Source organism: Ceratotherium simum, chromosome 12 (genome assembly GCF_057802395.1).
Source record: "Ceratotherium simum simum isolate JZ-2026a chromosome 12, ASM5780239v1, whole genome shotgun sequence".
Taxonomy (NCBI): Eukaryota; Metazoa; Chordata; class Mammalia; order Perissodactyla; family Rhinocerotidae; genus Ceratotherium; species Ceratotherium simum.
This window is the reverse complement of record NC_141911.1, coordinates 18,201,045-18,220,615: the sequence shown is the minus strand read 5'-3', so window position 1 is coordinate 18,220,615 and position 19,571 is coordinate 18,201,045. Positions and strand designations below refer to the sequence as shown.

The 19,571-nt window shown below is 40.1% G+C and overlaps 1 protein-coding gene across 5 annotated transcripts in view; it reads right to left on the bottom strand.

Moving 5' to 3' along the window:
* Positions 1 to 19,571, bottom strand: part of SH3RF1 (SH3 domain containing ring finger 1) — a 156,374-nt gene that overhangs the window by 21,569 nt on the left and 115,234 nt on the right. For 3 of the 5 annotated variants that reach the window (XM_087437437.1, XM_004433481.2, XM_087437440.1), the window contains 5 exons: positions 18,351 to 18,653; positions 12,927 to 13,037; positions 5,030 to 5,175; positions 3,693 to 3,863; positions 761 to 1,020 (listed from right to left, as the gene is read on the bottom strand). In XM_087437437.1, coding sequence (XP_087293563.1) covers positions 761 to 1,020; positions 3,693 to 3,863; positions 5,030 to 5,175; positions 12,927 to 13,037; positions 18,351 to 18,653 — 991 coding nt within the window. The remainder of the gene's footprint in view (positions 1 to 760; positions 1,021 to 3,692; positions 3,864 to 5,029; positions 5,176 to 12,926; positions 13,038 to 18,350; positions 18,654 to 19,571) is intronic. The other 2 variants (XM_087437438.1, XM_087437439.1) reach the window with 2 other exon arrangements.

Sequence of the window (19,571 nt, the reverse complement as noted above, 5' to 3'; positions counted from 1 at the left end):
TGTATGGTGGTTTAAAAAGCACTTAATCTTAGCTGGGTCCCTAGACACAATTTTCCTTCCAGATCAGCCCGAGGCTGTTGAGTGCTTGAAGCTGAGCTATTATCCTGGGGCCCTTCAGCTAGACAGAAGGCCTTTCCACTGAATTAAGAGACACAGAGCCCATTTCTGATGGTACTCTATAGTGTCAAACTAGGTTGGCCTCCAGTCCTTTTTTTATTATTCTCCCTTTTCTTATTAACCATTTTCTTTCTTTTGGTTTTTCTGATAGAGTCACATGTTTACCCCACCATCATTACGTAAGACTCTTGGTAGGTTTTCAATGCTATAGAAAGAAGAAAGCTATTTAAGATCCCACTGGGTCTAAAATAGACTTGTGACTAAGTTCATCAAAAATAATCAGTACACCAGTGAGCAGAGTAACACAGAGTGGTCACAGTGCTGCAGCTGGCAGCAGTGAGATTTGAGATCACGTGATCTTGACTGCAGAGGTCAGATTTTCAAGTACTGTTGACATTCTCAGGATCACCCTAATTTCTTTCAGACTGTCGATCTGTAGCTCAGGCTTGAATACGTGCAGGGCAGGCTTAGCCAAAATAAGCAGATGTAAAGCGCCACTGACTAGACTATGCCTGCTTCTCGTTCCTAATGTTATCCATTATTTTCATATTACATCTGCTTGTCTCAACATCTGTCATAAAAGATCTGGTATTAGGCAGGCAACCCCTTCTCCTGACGCTGTCTGGTCTGGTTTCCTCCTTACCTGTCCTCACAGCATTGCGGGCCTGGCTGACTGTCATCTGCCCAGTCATGTGCAACAAGACCTTAGCCTGAGGACTGCTCTGGATGTGAGCTGCTGACACCACGGCTGTGGGGACAACACTGGGACTCGCAGCCATACCATTTCCCTGGAGCTTCTGGGCAGGCCCCCCTGCAGTGGAAGGACTGACCATGGTCACCCCCCGACTGGTCTGACCAGCAGTAGACATAGGGACTTTAGCTTGGGAAGCATTTGTCACCGCCCTGCCAAGACAGAAACACAGACAGAAAGCCCAATCCATCAGCAAAATGGGAGACAGAACAATTAAATGCAAGAAAAATGACTCAGAGCTTAAAGACAGAACATTTTAAAAAATGAATGGAATTATTTTTACAAAACGTAAGAATAGCAAATTCAAAGAAACCATGTCCCTGAGGCAGAGAAAGGTCTTAAAATGTATTCTGAGTCACAGAAAATCACACATACTTTGCTCAAGAATATACAGTTACTGAGTTCAGCTTTCCACATCAAGGCCAAACCTCTCTGCTGACTTTAAGGCCTTGGATTCTTCTGCTTCATCTACTGAAGAAGCCAGGTTTGTTACCTTACAATATCTACATTTCCATTGCCTTGCTCATGTTTTCTGCCCTTTCCCTAATTGCCCCCAGTCCTGCATCACACAAGTGCCTGTGTACAAGCGCCCATGTACATATGCATATACACACTCTTGCAACGTCCTCTCTGGCTTCTATTGACCTATTCTAATCTCATTTATGTTTCAAGATCCAGCAGAAATCCTGTCATTTCCAGAAGCCTTGCCTAAGGCTCAGGCTTAAGAGTATGATTCTGTTCTATTTCACGTGGATTTCTTCTTTCTGAGGCCCTGGATTACAAAATGCAGTGTATTATTTTTTTTTAGTGAATTCCTTATTAAATACTCCTGATCCAGTAAAAGTTCATTGAAAGCAGGGCCAGTGTGAAATGGTTCTTTTCCATTCCTCCAGTATTTGCACAGATATAGGGGTACAGCCAGCTCTAAACTAATACGTACTAGCTGAATTTAATTAAATTAGGTTCAATGTCGTTTGGTGTAATGAATTTTCTTGATATTCTAAATTTATTTAAACAACAATTCTATATACAGTAACTTTCCACTAAGTAAAATACTTCATTAACTTGAACGACCTTATTATTTACCACCATGAATAACGAGAATTTACTGTAGGTTAGCATCTCTCCAGAGACTTTTAATAATTTGTTTTTGAATCTTATGAAAATGTTTTCCTTCATTAACTTAAATTTTTGTTGTTGTCTGATTTGTTTTATTTCCCTTAGTTGTTGTCGTATGTTTGTTTGCTTGTTTGTTTTCCACCAGGGAGGGTATATCTGCTGTCTTCTGGATGGGCTGAATCTTGAATGCAGATTTTAACATATACAGAAAAGAAGGTTTATATTGATTAAAAATCTGCAAGTCAAATTAAAGCTAACATTCTGTCACCATCTGCAACAATAGTGATTTTCATTTGATTAGACTGCTGGCCAACCTATAAATCAAGGCCAATAGCTGACAAACATGTCAGTTCATTAAGCCATTTATTTAAAATCAGGGGGTTTGAGGAATGATTTAACACAGTTAAAACCTGGACCATTTATTCAAAGCCAGTGGCCAAAAACTGGGGCTTCCTCAATGTTGGTGCCGTTATAGGTCATTTCTTTCAGTTTCCAAGGCTACTTTCCTCAATGACAGGAAGGTAGACTATCTTTAAATAAAATAAAGAAAATTTTGTATATCTAACACTCTTACTTCCTATTACCCTATAACAGAGCTTCTCACCCTCGGCCGCATTTTGAGCTAGATAACCTTTCTGTGGGAGGCTGTTCTGTGTACTGTAGGATGTTCAGCAGCGTCCTTGTTTCTATGCTCTAGACGTCAATAGCAACCTCCTTCCCCAGCCTACTCTGTAGCGATAATCAGAGATGTGTCCAGACATTGCCAAATTCCCCTGGGGAGCAAAACTGCCCTCAGTTGAGAAGAATGAAGGATCTAGGTCATATTTAAGAAATTTTATTTCTGACTGTATTATAGAAATTAATTGCCAGAATTCAGAGGTAATCATCAAGCTATTTCGGAATAAATAAATACACAGCAGACCACCTGGGTTTGGGCACTTCACTGTGTGAGCTCAGACGGTTATTTAATCTCTCTCTGCCTCTATTTCCTCATCTATTAAGTGAGGATAATAGTAACACCTACATCAATGAGCTGTTTAAGGACTTAAGGGTCAATACGTGCAATGCGTTTAGAAATCTGCATGCCTGGCAGATAGTAAGCATTACATAAACATGTAAGTATTGGGTCGGCCCCGTGGCTTAGCGGTTAAGTGCACGCGCTCTGCTGCTGGCAGCCCGGGTTCAGATCCCGGGTGCGCACCGCTTCTCTGGCCATGCTGGGGCCGCGTCCCACATACAGCAACTGGAAGGATGTGCAGCTATGACATACAACAATCTACTGGGGCTTTGGGGGGAAAATTAAATAAATAAAATCTTTAAAAAAAATAAAAAATAAAAAAATAAACATGTAAGTATTAGTAATATAACCTTTTGTTTATATTAAACACTACACTTTTTGTTTTCTAGCAGAAAAATGTTGAAAACTGTGTAGTTGTGTCTTTCCAACATAGAACTTCAAGCAAATAACAAAACGCAGTACATTTATTGGTAGAAACCTGTAATTTCACATCTATCCATGTGAAAAGTAACCTAAGAATTTTAGAGTTAGAAGGAGATTTCAGCAAACATAGATATGGATTTTTTAAATGTTGGCTCTGTAACAGGCAATTATAATGTGAGAAGGAATCTGGATAGGCTGAAAACCATGGGCAAGAACAAAGCTGCTCTGTTTAGAACTTAGTAAACCATTTATTCAAAACCATACCTCGTGACCGGTGCCACGTAATTGCCAGGAAAAACCCCGATCTTGCTGGTGTGCATCGAAGTCCCTTTGAACCAGCCGTCTTGGCAACGCTCAAACACTAAAAACATCTCCCCTTTTCTCAGCTCCAGCTCATCCTCCTTCCGGGGAGTGTATGGATATATAGCAACATAGCTAGAATAGAAAAGGATATTTGACTTGAGGCTGAGTAGCACACAAAACCCAAGATGCTCAAAACTCTTCCTTGGTACAGTCTTGAATATTTTGTACTAATGTAAGCAGAAAGTATAATCCTTTAACATGTAAGTATCATTGGTAATTCTCCATTGAAAGAGGTTGCCACCTATATTTAAAAGGCAGAGGCCTTCCTGATTAAGAACTGCCAGCCTGGTCCTCCCAGTGTGAAGGTGACTATCCCACCAAATGGTTTTCGTGTGGTGTCAAAGAATGAATGCAGCTTCCCAGAGGGTCCAACCTGCTGCAGGGGATTAGGTCCCCACTGGAAAAACTGAGCTCTTCAAATGGCACTTGTTAGACTCGGGAAGTAGCCCCAAATGACAACATATGGTATGAAATCCCACTGGGAAGAAAACGTGCCGCCTCCCACACATAAGTCGAAACTAGAGGCGTGGGCTGCACCTACTTTTTGTATGCCCAGCCAGGAAAAATGCTGAATTTAAAAAATCAAAGGGAAAGAAAGTCCAGATCATAGAGAGTGCACAACAACCCCACAGTGCAAGGTGATTGCTACCAACATATGGAAACCAGGCAGGCAAAACTAATAGTTTTTACCGATAGTTCTAAACTGTTCCATGTATAAATTCACACAATGCAGGATCCACAAAAAATATAGCTGTATTCTCCCATCGGTAAACTCAGAATAAGATAATTAGACTTTTCTGGATACTTATTGCTAGAGATTTATAGTTTTTCACATGCATACTACAACTAGATCTGATTTGTGTGGAATATCTTTCTATTCCTTAGTATCCTAATGCAAGGAATGAAAATGAAGACAAAAAGCTCACACAGGAGTTGTAAAAAAGGCAGTTCCATACACATACAACATTGTGAAGAAGCAAACAGCTACGTTTCCCTAAACTCTGAAAGGCCTTCACTCAGCAGGATGGCTGCCTGGCGAGCTCATGTATTAGGCCCATTTTGTTTCAGCAGTTGCCGAATTATATGCATGACTGGGTAGAAGTTTGCAGGACACCAACCAGTTTGATGAGCCGTAAGCCTGTCACCAGCTCATGTCAGAAAGGTGTTTCTCTACCTCTGCCGTTTGGGCTTAGTTTGAAATGAACATTTATGCAGTAACAAATGACACCCTCACTTACACACTGGGGCGAGTCTGAGGCCGTAAATGTGCAATCTGGTCAGTGGGTCCTGCGGCGGGCCTTGGTCCCATCCCAGCAGCAGCAGCAGCAGCGCCCGGAGGTGTAGAGGCCAGGAGAGGGGGTGGGGGAAGAGGAGGATTCATAGTCTGGTATAAGAAAAGAAAAAGGAAGGAACAAAATATTTATTTACATCTTCTATGGAAGGTGGGAGAGAAAATGAGTCAGAAATCAATGGAAAAAGACTTGAATGGAATCCACACAGAGCAGAACCAGCAGGCTACCTCCCATGAAAGCCTCCTTTTTTAAACCTCATTTCTTGTTCTCCTGTACAGATATTAAAGCCACAGCAGCCTTTTTAGCAAACAGGTAAGTAATTGCACTGGGGAGGAGGGAAAGTAAAAATGAAACAATTGCATGTCATTTTAAGATTAATAGCACTTCTAAGTACAGACTTGGACAAGAATCCAAATGCCTTTCAAGGGGGCAGCTATAATGTCACAGTGCTTGCTAGGAATTAATTTGTGATTGTTTCTGTAACATGAAACTTAAACACAACATAAAACAATTTAGCTGCACTCTATCTCAAACCACTCCTTCAGAAGAAAATTTTCTTTGATGCCTGGTCTCCAAAAAGCCCAAACAATAGCAAGGCACAATCACTGGGCTATTGTTGCTACTTTTGCTTATTCTTTTTTTAACTTTGCCAGCTTTTGAAATTTAGTACTATCAAGGCTGGTAATCTTTAACAAGTACACCAGTGAAAAGCTGCTGGTTCCTTTATGGGCACAGACTAATGGGGTTCTGCCTACAGGATTCCATGCCCTTTGAAAATCAATGGAGCAATTGTTACCTTCTGATCTATAAACCTCAGATAATTCTTTAGGGTCTGTACACTGAAACTCCTGGGAAAGCAGGCACACAAAGACCCACCTGAACCCCCACTTAGCCCTGCCCACATCTTTGAACCACTAGATGCAAAAACTGAATCAAAGGAGAAATAAGGATACTAAAGAATGCACCTAGGAAGGTGTAAATGGCTTCCACATATGAGCAAATTAATAAGAAAAAGCCAATGATCTCTAAACATAGTTTATAATAGTCACTGTTTCTATTTTTTGGAATAAAAATTTGAATCTCATAAACACATACTTTATCCGCCTGTTAATGTACATGGTTCCAGAAACATAATAAACTGAGTAGAAAAAATTTTCAAATTTCTAGACATATGTTGCAACTGTTTCACACAGTATATTTACTTTTTGCTAACCTGACTTCCAAGAAGGATTTTTCCCATCCTGCAGCTGAGTTGTTGCAGAACGTTCAGTGCAGAAATAAATGAGGTACAGAGCTGCTTACAGAGTGCTAACTTGGACAAGGCAGAGGTCAGTCCAAAGAGTGAGAACTTCATGAACGTTACTCACGTTCTCCGTACAAAACGTGACAGCATTAAGATTTGTTACAGCTCTGGAATTTGTGTGTACTGGGGCTTGGAGCCTTCAAAACCTTTAACCAGGAGAAGGTCAAGCATTCATTCCATTCGGTCTCCTCCCAGTGACAAAGTAGAGAAAAATAAAGATAATCCTGGTAAAACACTCCGCACGTGTGACCGGGGCAGTTCATGGGGAATAACACATCAGTGGCCTTACGGGTGCGATGGCAAGTCTAGACTATACATCGGATAATATACAGAGACTGTAAAATTACCACTGAACTGATTTCCATTTAAATCTTCCTAAGTCCAATCTCAAAACAGCATGGCTGTGGAAAGGCAGAAAACAAATGGCACGTGCTCAACAAGGAGCCAGACAATAACTGCTCCTGGAAATTACTTAAAACAGAACCTGAGGCACAGAACCAAAAGGCTCCATTTCACACTCTAAGTAGAATTCTATTTCAAGAGGAAAGGAAATTAAAATTGTCTGTTATAGCTTAACTATTAAAACAGAGGCTGTACTAAATTGGCCCTAAGAAGAAAAAGGCAAAAAATATCTATGGACCTGATAAAAACCTAGGTCATGTTTTGTTAACAAAATGTAAAAACAAAAGTCACCTCTTATAGTTAAAAAATACAGTAAACAAATGTTTCCTTACTTTTACAAAGAGCCAGTTAGTAGGCATTTGAGATATGGCATAAAAGAGGATATTCTGAAAGATCCCAAAGGTTGTGCTTGAGAGAAAACACAGTTATTTCTCTTTTTTTGTGGTTGAAACATAGACGGTCTTAATAAAATTGGGCAGATTTTGGTCCCAATGCTGTGTTACATATCTTTGGGGAGATGTGCATGTGTGTGTGCATGTGTATTTGTGAGTAGAGAAGCACCCAGACAAAGACCAAGAGAGAAAGTCTGATTAAAATCAGATTCCTAGATGTTGCTCAGCACTGTGGGGTTGGTAAAATGATAGGGCTCTGGTGAGTTCAGGGCTGTGAGAGACTAGGAAGTTCTGTGGGTTGCTTTATAAACAACCCAAACTGAAATAATCTGGTGATGTGGAAGTTCAAAAGGTAATCCACTGCGTGTTGTGCTTCAGGCAGTCTGCTATCCTGCAAGACCTGACATTTCAACAGAGCAAACCACAGCCTTTCATTCACCCAGAGCTGACCTGGAGACCTGCCTATTATTTCATAGCCCAGGCCAGCCCAGGCACCAGAGGCCAAGATGCATTCTCTACCAGCAGCAAAAAATATCTATGGACCTGCTGGAAGCAGTAGGTCACATTTTGCTAACAATATTTTGTTAACTTAATATTGTTCAGAACCAAATATCATACTTAAATGCCATTTTCACTAGATACTGCATGCTAAATAGGGGCTTGAAAAGCACTCATCACCTATAGTTCTAGCTTTATGGAAATGCAGCAGTCTTTATTATCAAAGTAAAGTTGTCTATAGCTATGGCCCAGGCCACAGAAATACTGATGCAGAAAACTGGATGTTATTCTGATATTCATTAAAAATGAGCTTCCTGCTTGTGCTTCTGTAGATTCACACCTTCTGTTTACAACTATGTGGTCATGGGCTGACACAAGAATTACTATTTCTGAATAACACTTAGCTTAAGTACAGGACTTAGTGGTCTGCTAATGTGAAATGGTCATATTTTGCCGTGTCCAGGTTCTGTTGCCCTGACCCACTGATCTTGAAAGAAGAGGCAGCTTCACACTGTAGACGCAGCATGGGCTTTGACAGATTCCAGCCCTAGCCTAGCCCTTTAGGGCAGTCCTCAATTTCCCTCCTTTGTGGGAGTGAGCACCAGGAAAGAACTGTCCTCTCTTTGAGTGGGCTGGATTCCAGGCCACTGACAGGCCACATTTGCTAGGGGACACTGCGAGTGAAAAGTTCAAGTATGTGGGTGTGAAACCCCTCCTCTCTGAGGCTCTTTCCTCCTTTTGCCCTTTCATGGAACCAGCCTAGTGGTTAGAGCTGGATTTGGCTAAGGATAGGTGCCAAGATCCGTTAGGTCTTAAGCCTGGACTGAGGGCTGCAGGCCAGCTTACTGGTAAAGTGCTTTGCATTGGAGTTTGGGGCAAAAGTTGCACTGACAATAAACGGTTCATTTTCTTTCCAGCTGCCCTTTATGTGTGCATCTCCCTCACACACCTCCCAATCCCAGGGTAGGAAAGTGACTGGCAGGCTAGACTTTGGGCATTTTTGGGTCCCTTGGGCAACTACCATTTAATATCCCCAATCCCATCATCATTTCTTTCTATACAACTGATTTCCAATCAACCCACTTTCAACTTCACATCAACATCTCTAAACAGTCTTTCTGTGTACTGAACTCAGACGCACATACATGGCCAAAGAGGGCACAGTTCAAGCCGCTGTGTGGTCATGCTCCCCAAGTCAACAGTGTTACCAATTTCAGCAGCATTACCACCTGCATACAGCAGTGTTTGTGCAATTATTTTAGTATTTTACTTTATTTTTTATGACAATAAGTAGGAAGTAGAAAATGGAAGTACTGATGCTAGTGATTAAAAGAAAAAACACCTTAGGTTTCAGAATTTAATAAAATTAAGATAAAGATGGAAAGTAGCGAGTCTTTAGTTTCACCTGGATGCACACTGAAATTAAGTCAGTCAATTGTGGGTACAGCAATGAAGAAAAAGAAAAAATTAAAGAATATATAAAAAGTGCTAGACATAGCTGCTTAGAAGACTATGTCTAAAGGGGAAGATATAATTAAAAATTTGGTAATTTTAAAAAATCTCTCTGGGAATAGAATTTCCCTCGCAAATTGTAGGTGTATGTTCTATACTTAATTTGTAAGAAGAGATATCTATACTAGTTAATTGACTTTGTATATATCAAATAAAGTCTCTATGCCTTAATATACCCATCTGTGAGATGGAGTTATAATTAGAAATAGTTTAGGTAAGCTGCCTTTCCTAGTGCCCTGGAGCACAGCGGAAGCTCAATATGGTACATGGAAGGTATTGTTATGATTCATGAAACTGTGAAGTCAGACTTCAGACTGTCTTACTCACCTTTGTATTACTGTCACTTAGCTTTGCACACAGAAGATAAGAGATTCTCAATGAGTGTTTCACAAATGAGAAAACCTTCTGTGCTTCAACCCATCTTAGAACAATATGATGTGGACCAAGAAGCCTCAGTTCCTGAGATGCTAGAATCCTTTTCTGTTGTTGTGATGAAAGTTTTCACCATGTCCTACCCCTCATTCTAATTTTCAGAACTCCTGCCAATTCTAAGGCTGGCAGTCCCACTCCCCTACTTCCAGAGCCCTTCCTTGATCCTGCCGACAGCAGTTAAGTTCTGCTTAGCCTTCCACAATGGGCCACAATGGACTAAATACACAGTGGCTATTCTGAGAACCTGACATCATTTAATTTTGTTTCTTTAAATACAAACACACACACACACACACACACACACACACACAATGTGTATGTGCAAAATTTTTTTAGTTAGGGCTACACATTTTTGGAATGCAATCTGTTTATAAGTTGGCCATGGGCTATACTTGGCCTTCATTGACCTGTTTACCTTGTGACATCTTGCAGCTAAACACTTCTCAGCTGATACAGAGGATAAGAGATTATTAATCACTTGTTTTAAAAGTTCTGCCACTGTGCAGAAGATACAGGACTAAGATCTTCACCCTCCTCCCCTCACAAAATTAGTTGGAAAAAAACCCTCACTACTGTTAATAGTCTGATGTCTGAATTAGATCGGTATAATACCAGTTTTGCTCCTAAAATTAGATATTAACATTTTAACTGTTATATGTGAGATGTAGGGAACAATATGCTCATAATTTCATTCTGCATAAAAGATTAAAAAGTCTCAATTCACTAAAAGAGTACTAGAAATAATTTTCATTTCCAATTCTAGTGGTGGCATTTATTACCTATAAATCCACACCATGAAAAGCATGGTTTCCTTTCTACCAAGCCGCATACGACTGCTGTGATAGTGCTCAAAGTCTTGGGACATATTTCAAATTTTAAATAGGATACTTGCCATGATTCATGTGAGACGCAGAGGGCACATGCTACTGAGATTTTTTCCACTTAAACCTAACATATTAAATCCAAAACATTTCTGCCAAGCTACCAGGGACTTTGAGATCTAGACATCTCCTGGGATGACAGACAGGCCTGTTTATAATTAGTTTTTCATTAAATGGAATTGGCACAGTAGACATACTGTTTAATAAACCTTCCTCTTACTTAACATGCAAGCTTTCTTATATAATCCTAGGACGAAATGGTTGAATGTGAGTTAATTTTTGTATGTTCATGCTCTCTTGTGACCTGTCCCATTGATTTGCCCTAGAGTGCACCTCCAGCTAAGAGCAACTGGCCATTTATTATATTCTAAAATTTTCAGCCCACAACGGCTGAAATTCAGCCAGCTCTTAACGTCTTTTCCACTAATTAATTTTTCTAAGATCAGAAAAGTCAGGCTTTTTCCCTTAAGAAATCAAGTTAGAATTTTTCCATGTGAAGCAGTCATCTGGAAATGGAAATACCAACTGGTTGTGTATGTATTGGGGTGGGAAGGGAAGGAGAGTCTTCTCTGGAGATGGGAGGGCAGGATGATTAAGGAACTTGGCTCTGGTCAAAACACCCAGGGCCGATGGAATCTCAGGGAAACCACATTTCAATAAAAGTTAACTGAATTTCATCTTCTCCCCAGATGAATCAATGCAACTTCTCCTCCTGCACCAAACAATTGTACTGTCAAGGAAGCTATAATCATTCTGGGAACATAAAAAAAAAAAAAAAAGCTTTAACTTGTAACCAGAACATTATTAACTTCCATTCAAATTCAAGAACATGATTAACTCTATAAAAAGTTTTCAAAAGTCTAAGTCAAGCTAGGTAATAACTCTGCATTTATTTATATCCCACCTTGTTTCAAAGTCACTTTTCAATTATTTATAAAATGTATCAAGACAAAATAAATATAAAATAAGAAAAATGAGGCAAAAGGTAAATGAGGACAATAAAACTAGATGGAGCCAACATTTTGACTAATATGTTGTGAGGTCCTTGCTGGAGGGGGGTGCAATTTTGGCTCTAAGCATTCTAGCAGAGGGAAACATAATCTTTACAACATATATAAAATCCACAACCTAAAAACAAACCAGCTGCTTAGAAGCCTCACTATTCCTAGTACAGGGAGCAGAGAAACCATAACAAAATGAACCAGGACCTCCAAGGTATTCTGAGAATAAACCAGTGGCACATGTCACAGGCCCACCTTGCAATAGTCCTCAATAGAGTCAATAACGAGACAATAATAGTCATCCCTTTCTACATTCTAGGCACGGTGCTAACTCTCCAAAGTAGACACTATTAGCCTCATTTTATAGGTAGGGACATGAAAGCTTAAAGAGACTGAGTAACTTTTCATGGTCATAAAACAAATGGCTGAGCTAGGCTTCTCACCCAGGTCTGTGCCCCCACCATTGGGCACACTGTTTCTCTGAGACCATCACAATCAGGTGAGATTTTGTAAAGTAACTTACAGTTACTTTACAGTTACTGGGGTCCACTGGGGAGATCTGATTAACAGAACTTTTCTATCCTCATTCAACTTAGCACTGGAAGAAATAGTCTGAAAGTATAAGCCAAGGCACTGGCCTGGATGAGAGATGTCTCACCATTGTTTATTCCTTCCAGTTCAACTGCCTGCAATTTTAGGAAATGGGGATTTAAACTGTTGTGTCTCTGCCACAAAAGGTTGTATTTGCTTGTTTCTTGCCTTTTAATTTTCTCTCCATAGCGTTCTTCTTCTTTGTATCTCTCTCCCCAGGTTGCCCTCTTTCTTCCTATTAATTTCCCCTGTTAGGATGTTTTAAAGCACTTAGTTTTAGGCACTGTCTGCAGGATGCTGTTTTCAGAAGGAAAATCAACATCATCTGAGGTAGCCTTCCAAGGCAGCAGGGATCTTTGGCATCCACAGCTATGGCTGTACCAACAGAAGAAAAGAAACTAAAAGGTGAATCGTAAATGTAGAGATTTGGAATCCACTTACTGTGTAACTCAAAGCAAACCATTTAGCCTATAGGATCTCAGTTTCCTCAGTATTTCTATAAATGTGTCTTTGTAAAAAATAAGCAAGGTTTAGAAACTCAAAAGAAATAAAGGTGAAACTCTCAGGAAATTAGGCTGAACTTTAACGAAAATTAGAAGTATTTTACAGAGCCCTTCTAAGAGGTTCAGGCCCTGATCCTCACTGTTAAAAAATCTGCAGGCTGCAGGCAAGAGACTTTCTAATTTTTTGTAAGATTCACAGAGATAGATGAAAGATCCACCCTACCTAGCAAGTGTCAATGTAAACTGTGGGTGTTAGGTGGTGGAGTGTGCCAGACTAACATGACTGAATACCGAAGAGAGAAAGAGAGATGGGAGAAGCTATACTCACTCCGAGGGCAGCTGGGTAGGGAACATCTGATGGGAAAGTGAATGAAGGGCCAGTTGTCACTGGGCTGCTTGGGGGTGGGGTCACAATTAACCCAGTGGTACTTATGTGAACCTGCCAAGAAAAAAAAAAAAGTTAATAAAAAGAAAACTATATTTAATACAACAGATTATACTGGCTAAACCTTGGGAAGGAAAGCAAGTCATGATTTAAAAGAAAAATCTATAGCTTCTATTATTTTGGGAAGGCTGAATCCCTTTCAGTTTATTCAACCCAAATTTACTGATTACCTAGTTTGTATTAGACCCTGGAGAGTCACGTGATCAAATAGTGGCCACCACAGTGTCTTACATACAGAATGCAACTGCTGTTGGCTTTCACAATAACATGCTGCCTCGCTTGGGACGCTACTGTGAACCAAACTGACCTTTCAGATGGTGAGCCTGATGCTCGACTAGCCTCCTAGCAATTTCCCTCCAGATCCTGTTAAGGTAGGTTGTGGCTGAATACTCACCTGTCTATCAATACGTTAAATCTATGTGAAATGCCTAAGGTATTTTGCTATTTTTGGGATCATTTTTCATGACTTCTGCCTTTCATTGGGGACACATAATGAAAATGCAGCTGCCTAATTATTCCCTATAGCCAAGAAGTGGAAGCAACCCAAGTGTCCATCAACAGATATTGGATAAGGAAGATGTGGTATATATATACAATGGAATACAGCCCAGCCATAGAAAAAGACAAAATCGTCCCATTTGCAACAACATGGATGGACCTGGAGGGTATTATGTTAAGTGAAATCAGCCAGACAGAGAAAGACATACACTGTATGACTTCACTCATATGTGGAATATAAACTAATACACGGACAGAGACAACAGTTTGGTGGTTACCAGGGGGAAGTGAGTTGGGGGGTGGGCACAAGGGGTGAAGGGGCGCATTTATATGGTGATTGACAAACAATAATGTACAACTGGAATCTCACAATGTTATAAACTATTATAACACATAAAAAAATGCAGCTGGCTAGATATACCTATAGCAGGTAATTATTTATAAAACCTTTCAAGAAACAACGTCAAGCCAAATTAGCTATTTTCAAAGGTGTCTCATCCACAATATTACCCAAGATGAATTTACCAGACAGAAACTGAGTTATTCAGGTCATTTTATTGCCTGTGTTCGGTTACTGGATCAATTTCACTCAAGCTGCATATCAGGTCCAACTGCAGAATGCCGTGGTATTACTTGATGCTGCAGAAGTAGGGATGTGGGTTCCTGTGCAAATGGGATGTTTTTCCTCCACTATTAAAGGAAATGTGGCTGGCTGTTACCTTGCTTCCCCAAAGAAACAATGATACACCAAAAATCCTAGGCTTTCTGTAATAAAAACCTAATCCCAAACATGGTTTCCTCAATTCCCATAAATTAAGAAAAAGATGATCAGGACAAAGGAAAGCTCAAAGATTAGTTCCCAGAGGGCTGCAAGGAAACTTTCAGTTTCCCACTGGGTTAGGCCCTGCCAAGACCGGGGATGATCAGCACCACTGTATACAATTTATTTTCACAAATAAATCCATGTTATACATGGAATCCACATCCTTTTAAAATTACATCTGCACCTGTTAGCTCATATATTGATTGAACCTCAGGCTCGAATCTAAGTAGATCCAAGCGATGTCACTAATAAGAGTTTCTCTCTAAACCCTCATTTTCTGGCTCTCCTGTGAACTAGTCTATTTCCAATTAATTTCTAATGGGAAACACACTGATTTTTCATTCTAGGATAAAACCCAATGGTCTTTAGCTATTTTATCCAATAAATCTGTTTATATACATACTCCAAGGACATCTGCAAGTTGGCACCACATAAAAGATGGATTCTTTCTTAGAAGATACAATGAAGCTCACTTCAAAGTGCACATCATTATCAAGGAAGCTTTGGGGCAGAAAAAAAATTACCAAAATACAGCTTCCTGGGCCTGACCCTACAAATAACTGACAAAGATCTCTCTATTGACTGATGTTTCTCTAAAAGCCCCAGACTGGGAGTCAGGATAATTAGCTGCTAATGAGCTCATGGTCTTGGACAAGTCACTTCACATCTCTGGAGCCCCGTGAAGCAGTGGACCAGAGGCTCCCCAAGGTCTCTGCCGTCACAGACGCAGGAGTGAAGCACTGAACACGGAGGATCCTGCAAGTACCAGTTTAACAGGGGGCTGCTCCTGGCACTTGAGTAAAGGAAGAGACAGAAGGCACCCAAGAATGACTAAATGCAGAAAAAGAAGCAGCAGAAGTAAACAGGCCAAGGGTGAGCATGTTCAGAATAAACGCCCCGAATAGAGACAACCTGACTTTCTGCTGTGCACGGTATTTTCTCGTGGAACTGCAAATTAGTTCGGTCTCCTCTACAAGGAGGAGCAGGGAAAGAGCTGGGGAAAGCAAATGGGAACGAGTGGGTCGATCTTCATGCTTCCCCTGAAGCCACTGGCAATACAAAAACGCCACAGAAACACTTAATATTATGAATCACTTCTCCAGCTGGCAGAGGCCAAAAAATATTATGGGTGTGGCCAGAAGAGCAGATAAAATGTCTTGGTTGCTTGTAGCATCATGTACTTTTACAGATGTCAATCGCAGACATCTGTGTACGTCTGTTCTGGTGATTCACCTAGACAGCACAGCCTATAAATAATCTTCCAGTTTATATATTTGAAAGTTCAGCCATCACTCAATAGTCACCAAATACAATATCAAACAAGCCCTTTGCTTCCTTCTTCTGTCCATTTCCCCACCCTGTTGTCTAGAATTTGGATCTGACAGTAAGATCTCTAACTGCCAAATAGAAACATGAAGATAAGGACCTAACCATCTGGTGGAAAGGTGAACTGGAGGGCACCATCACACCAGCACTGAACTGGTTACATGTGGATTTCATTCAGGTGAGAGAAAATGAACACTCATTTCTTTAGGCCCCTTACTTTGGATTTTCTAATAAATGCAAACAAACCTAATCCTAACGAATACATAAGAGAAAAAAAAATGGAAAGAACCTTGAGGGTAAAGGTGGGCATGAGTAAGGAAAAGCAAGACAGAAATCGGCCCATAGTAGGAGACACATTCAGCAATGGGCCTCAGTCAAATCTACTGATAGGTCCTTTGCTGGGCAGGGGAAAAGGAGAGCCCTATTTTAAACAGTCGCACATGAATCTTTTTCCCATATCCACTGATCTCCATGGTTAGGAGAGTGTCTGCCTGTCACATATGCTACCACACTCATTGCTTTATTGTGGACTGTGATTCTCTCCAATGTACACAGAACCCTAGACAAGTAGTGTTTTCTGTAAACCTAGGCTGGAGAAACCAGGCAGCACTTCAAACATCTCCCATCCTCTTCTAGAAATAACTTCTCCCTGAGGCAACACATTAGCACTGAAAGCAGAAGGAATTAGAATATGGGAGGAGGGGTGGAATGGTTGAAAGGGAAACTGTTTTAATGGAACACAGAAAGAGCCTTGTTTCCTAAGTTACTTAACCAAAACGAAAATAGCTCTACTTTTATAGTCTTCATTCCCAGCTCTGGTGAGGCAGCGTCAGACATGCTCACACCTGACTGCTGAGTTCTCTGCAAAAGAGGTAAACGCTAAGTTGATCTTCCTTTCTCCTTGACTTTTCTCTACTGCCAAAAGATCATTATCCATTTTTTTAAAGCTATTTCCATTCTGAGTTCCCACAAGTCTTAGTAGAAGCTTTATCTTTTATTTCAAGAAAACATCATTGTGCAAATGTTGCTAGGTCAAAAAATAAAAAATGTGGTCAAATGATTCAATTTTCTATTAGTGAATGGCCATCTTTACTAGCCCCTCCATCAGAACCTTATTCAAAACTCTTTAGTTCTGAACCTTTCCAGGGTAACCTCACTTGGTACTTCTTACTCTGATCTATAATTCATGTCTACTTTTCACATGGGTATTATTAGCTACACGTAAAATAACATGGTTCTCCTCTCTACACATTTTTCAAGTGACTCATTCATTCAACAAATATTTATTGAGTGCTTATTGTATGTCTGACATTTGGGATGTATCAGCAAACAAAACAAAGACTTCTGCCCTCATCGCAGTCTTGTTCTAGAGGGATGTGTGTGTGTGTGTGTGTGTGTGTGTGTGTGTGTACCCTATTTCCCTCATAAGATCAAAAGTTTCATGGCCTTACTACCTAAAAAATGCCAACCCCATTCAGGAAGCACAATCCCACTCAGAAAGCGAATGCATTTAACTCACAACATGCAGTATGAATCTAAAGGAGTTGCGTCAAATAAATGAGGCTGAGAGAAAATTATTTTTAATAAAATTGTCAAGAAATACCAAAAACTGTACTGTAAATTTTTATTCTGTGGTCCAAAACAGGCACTTACTAGACTATAAACTCCTTGAGGACTAGAACCATGTATTTGTTTGTTTCTTTTTTTTCTTTAAAGGAAAATATTTATTTTAAAATTTTTTACAAAACCACAGCTATATTGTGGAGTAGAATATAAAATCTATGTGAATTTTAAAAATGAAACATGAGACTTGAAAAAAAGTTCTCCACTTGTGGCAGACCTGCTTTGGACTAGGCTCTTTGACCTTTGAGTTGAGGAAAATACAGTTGTCATCTAACTGAATAATTACAGCAGCGCTGTGACTTAGGCAGCGCCACAGTTAGGCTCATTTTGCAGTCCAGAATTAAGGTCTGAGATAGGGAGGTCCTATATCTTATTCATCTTAGCATACACAGGGCCTAGAAAGGTCTAATAATAAGGTACTCAAATGTTTGCCAAATGAATGAATGAATGTTTCTAATCATGTTGTGTATTTTTATTAACACAAGAATAATGTGTAGCTATTTTTTAAGACAGTCCCAAGTCTTGATGAACTAATGAGCTTTAAAAAAATGCTAGGCCAGTTTCTAATTTAAACTAAATGCTTCTTCATGTCCTTTCTCTACCACTCTGGGAAGCCTAAATATCAAGGTAAGTTACACAGACAAGTTTGCAGGCAACTGCAAACTTGATGAGTTTTGACCACAGCATCTTCAGTTTGTATGGAGAGAAAGTTTACATTGGCAAGATGTCCCAAAGCAGCTTCGTGAGAAGGTTCTATAAAACGGAGTGATTGCTTGGTGAAACTGACAGTATATAAATCATCTTGTAGTTTCTGATCTTGCCTTTGAAAATGATTGAGTAGTCTGGGTTAATGCACTCAAGTTAGTTTTCCCTTCTCCATTTTTCCACCTACAAAATGAAGAAAAGGCTTGGCTTCCCAGGAAAGCTCCTATCTTCTGAAGGCGAAAATAACCAGTATTTTTCAGCTGGTGAACAAACGTGTTTGTGAGCAGATCATTTTGTGGCCGAGCTCTTTTCATGCCTTTTGGATGATTTACCTGAGAAGGGGCACTGCAGGACAGCCCGGATAGCTCGCTGATCCGAGCGGCAGCCGTGGGGTTGCTGGAGCTGATGAGGACAGGCGGGCTGATCTCCATGGAGTGGCGGTTCTGGGACGCCTGGGAGGATTTGCTGGCCATGGTGAGGGAGGTGAAGGAGTGTCGCTTTTTGGTGTTCTTCTTGGTGTCAGAATGCTTTGGGGCAGTGCTGCTCTGGGCCGCCGCTGAGGGACATTCTCCAGCGTCAACTCCTGGCACGGGAGGCTTATCCCATTCTATCAGCTGCTTGGCGGCTGAGTTAAACTACAAACCAACAAATTGGCACAAGGAGGTTAGCCAATTCTCAAGGACTCACTGAGATTTATTTTCAACAGCTTTTATCTAAAATTTAACATCACCACTTTAAAGTCTGCATATGCAAGTATATATTTTTTCCCATGTGAGATGTCTTTTCTGTCAATACAGGAATTTCATTGTATCTATGTCACAGATAGCTGTTAAAACAATTCCACTGCAAGACTGATAAGGTACAAAAAAATTTTTTTCCAAGAATTTTTAGAATATCTCATTTTAAAACTTGCCAGTAAAAAATGAAGATTTATTTCAATTCACTGATGAAATTTAGAGAAGAGCAATTAAAAGGGTACATACATTTGTCTAACTGAATACTCTGTTGCCCAATTACAGCTGAGTATTTGCTCAGAGCACAAGAGAACACTGAAGGGACAACTTTTGGGTTTGGTAAAAATGAGCAAGAACTCAAACTATAAAACCATTAAATGTTAACTCATACACATCCATGTAAATTTACCTCCTGCCTTTATGTATTTTGAGGGAACCTCACAAAAAAGTTGGTAGAAGTTCCTGATATAGTTTTGCCATGTCATTGTGTCACTTTTATTTTCACATGTGCTAAAATTCTAAATCATAACAGGCTAAGACACGAAATTCAAGTCCTGTTGGCAAGCTAACTTATCTATCTGAAAAGTTGTCTGAATGTAAAGTAAGGGTACAAGGGGTCACAAGCTCTGCACTGAGCTGATAACACCACCAAGAAGACAAAGAACACAAGCGTTTTGTTCTCCCTGAGGTAAAATATAACATTACAATGATAACGTTCTCTTCAAGAGAGCTTCAATGCTAACAAGCTGCATATAACTTACCTAGACATTACAATAATGGAAAACACAGAGCATAGTTTAACCTCTCATAAAACCATTA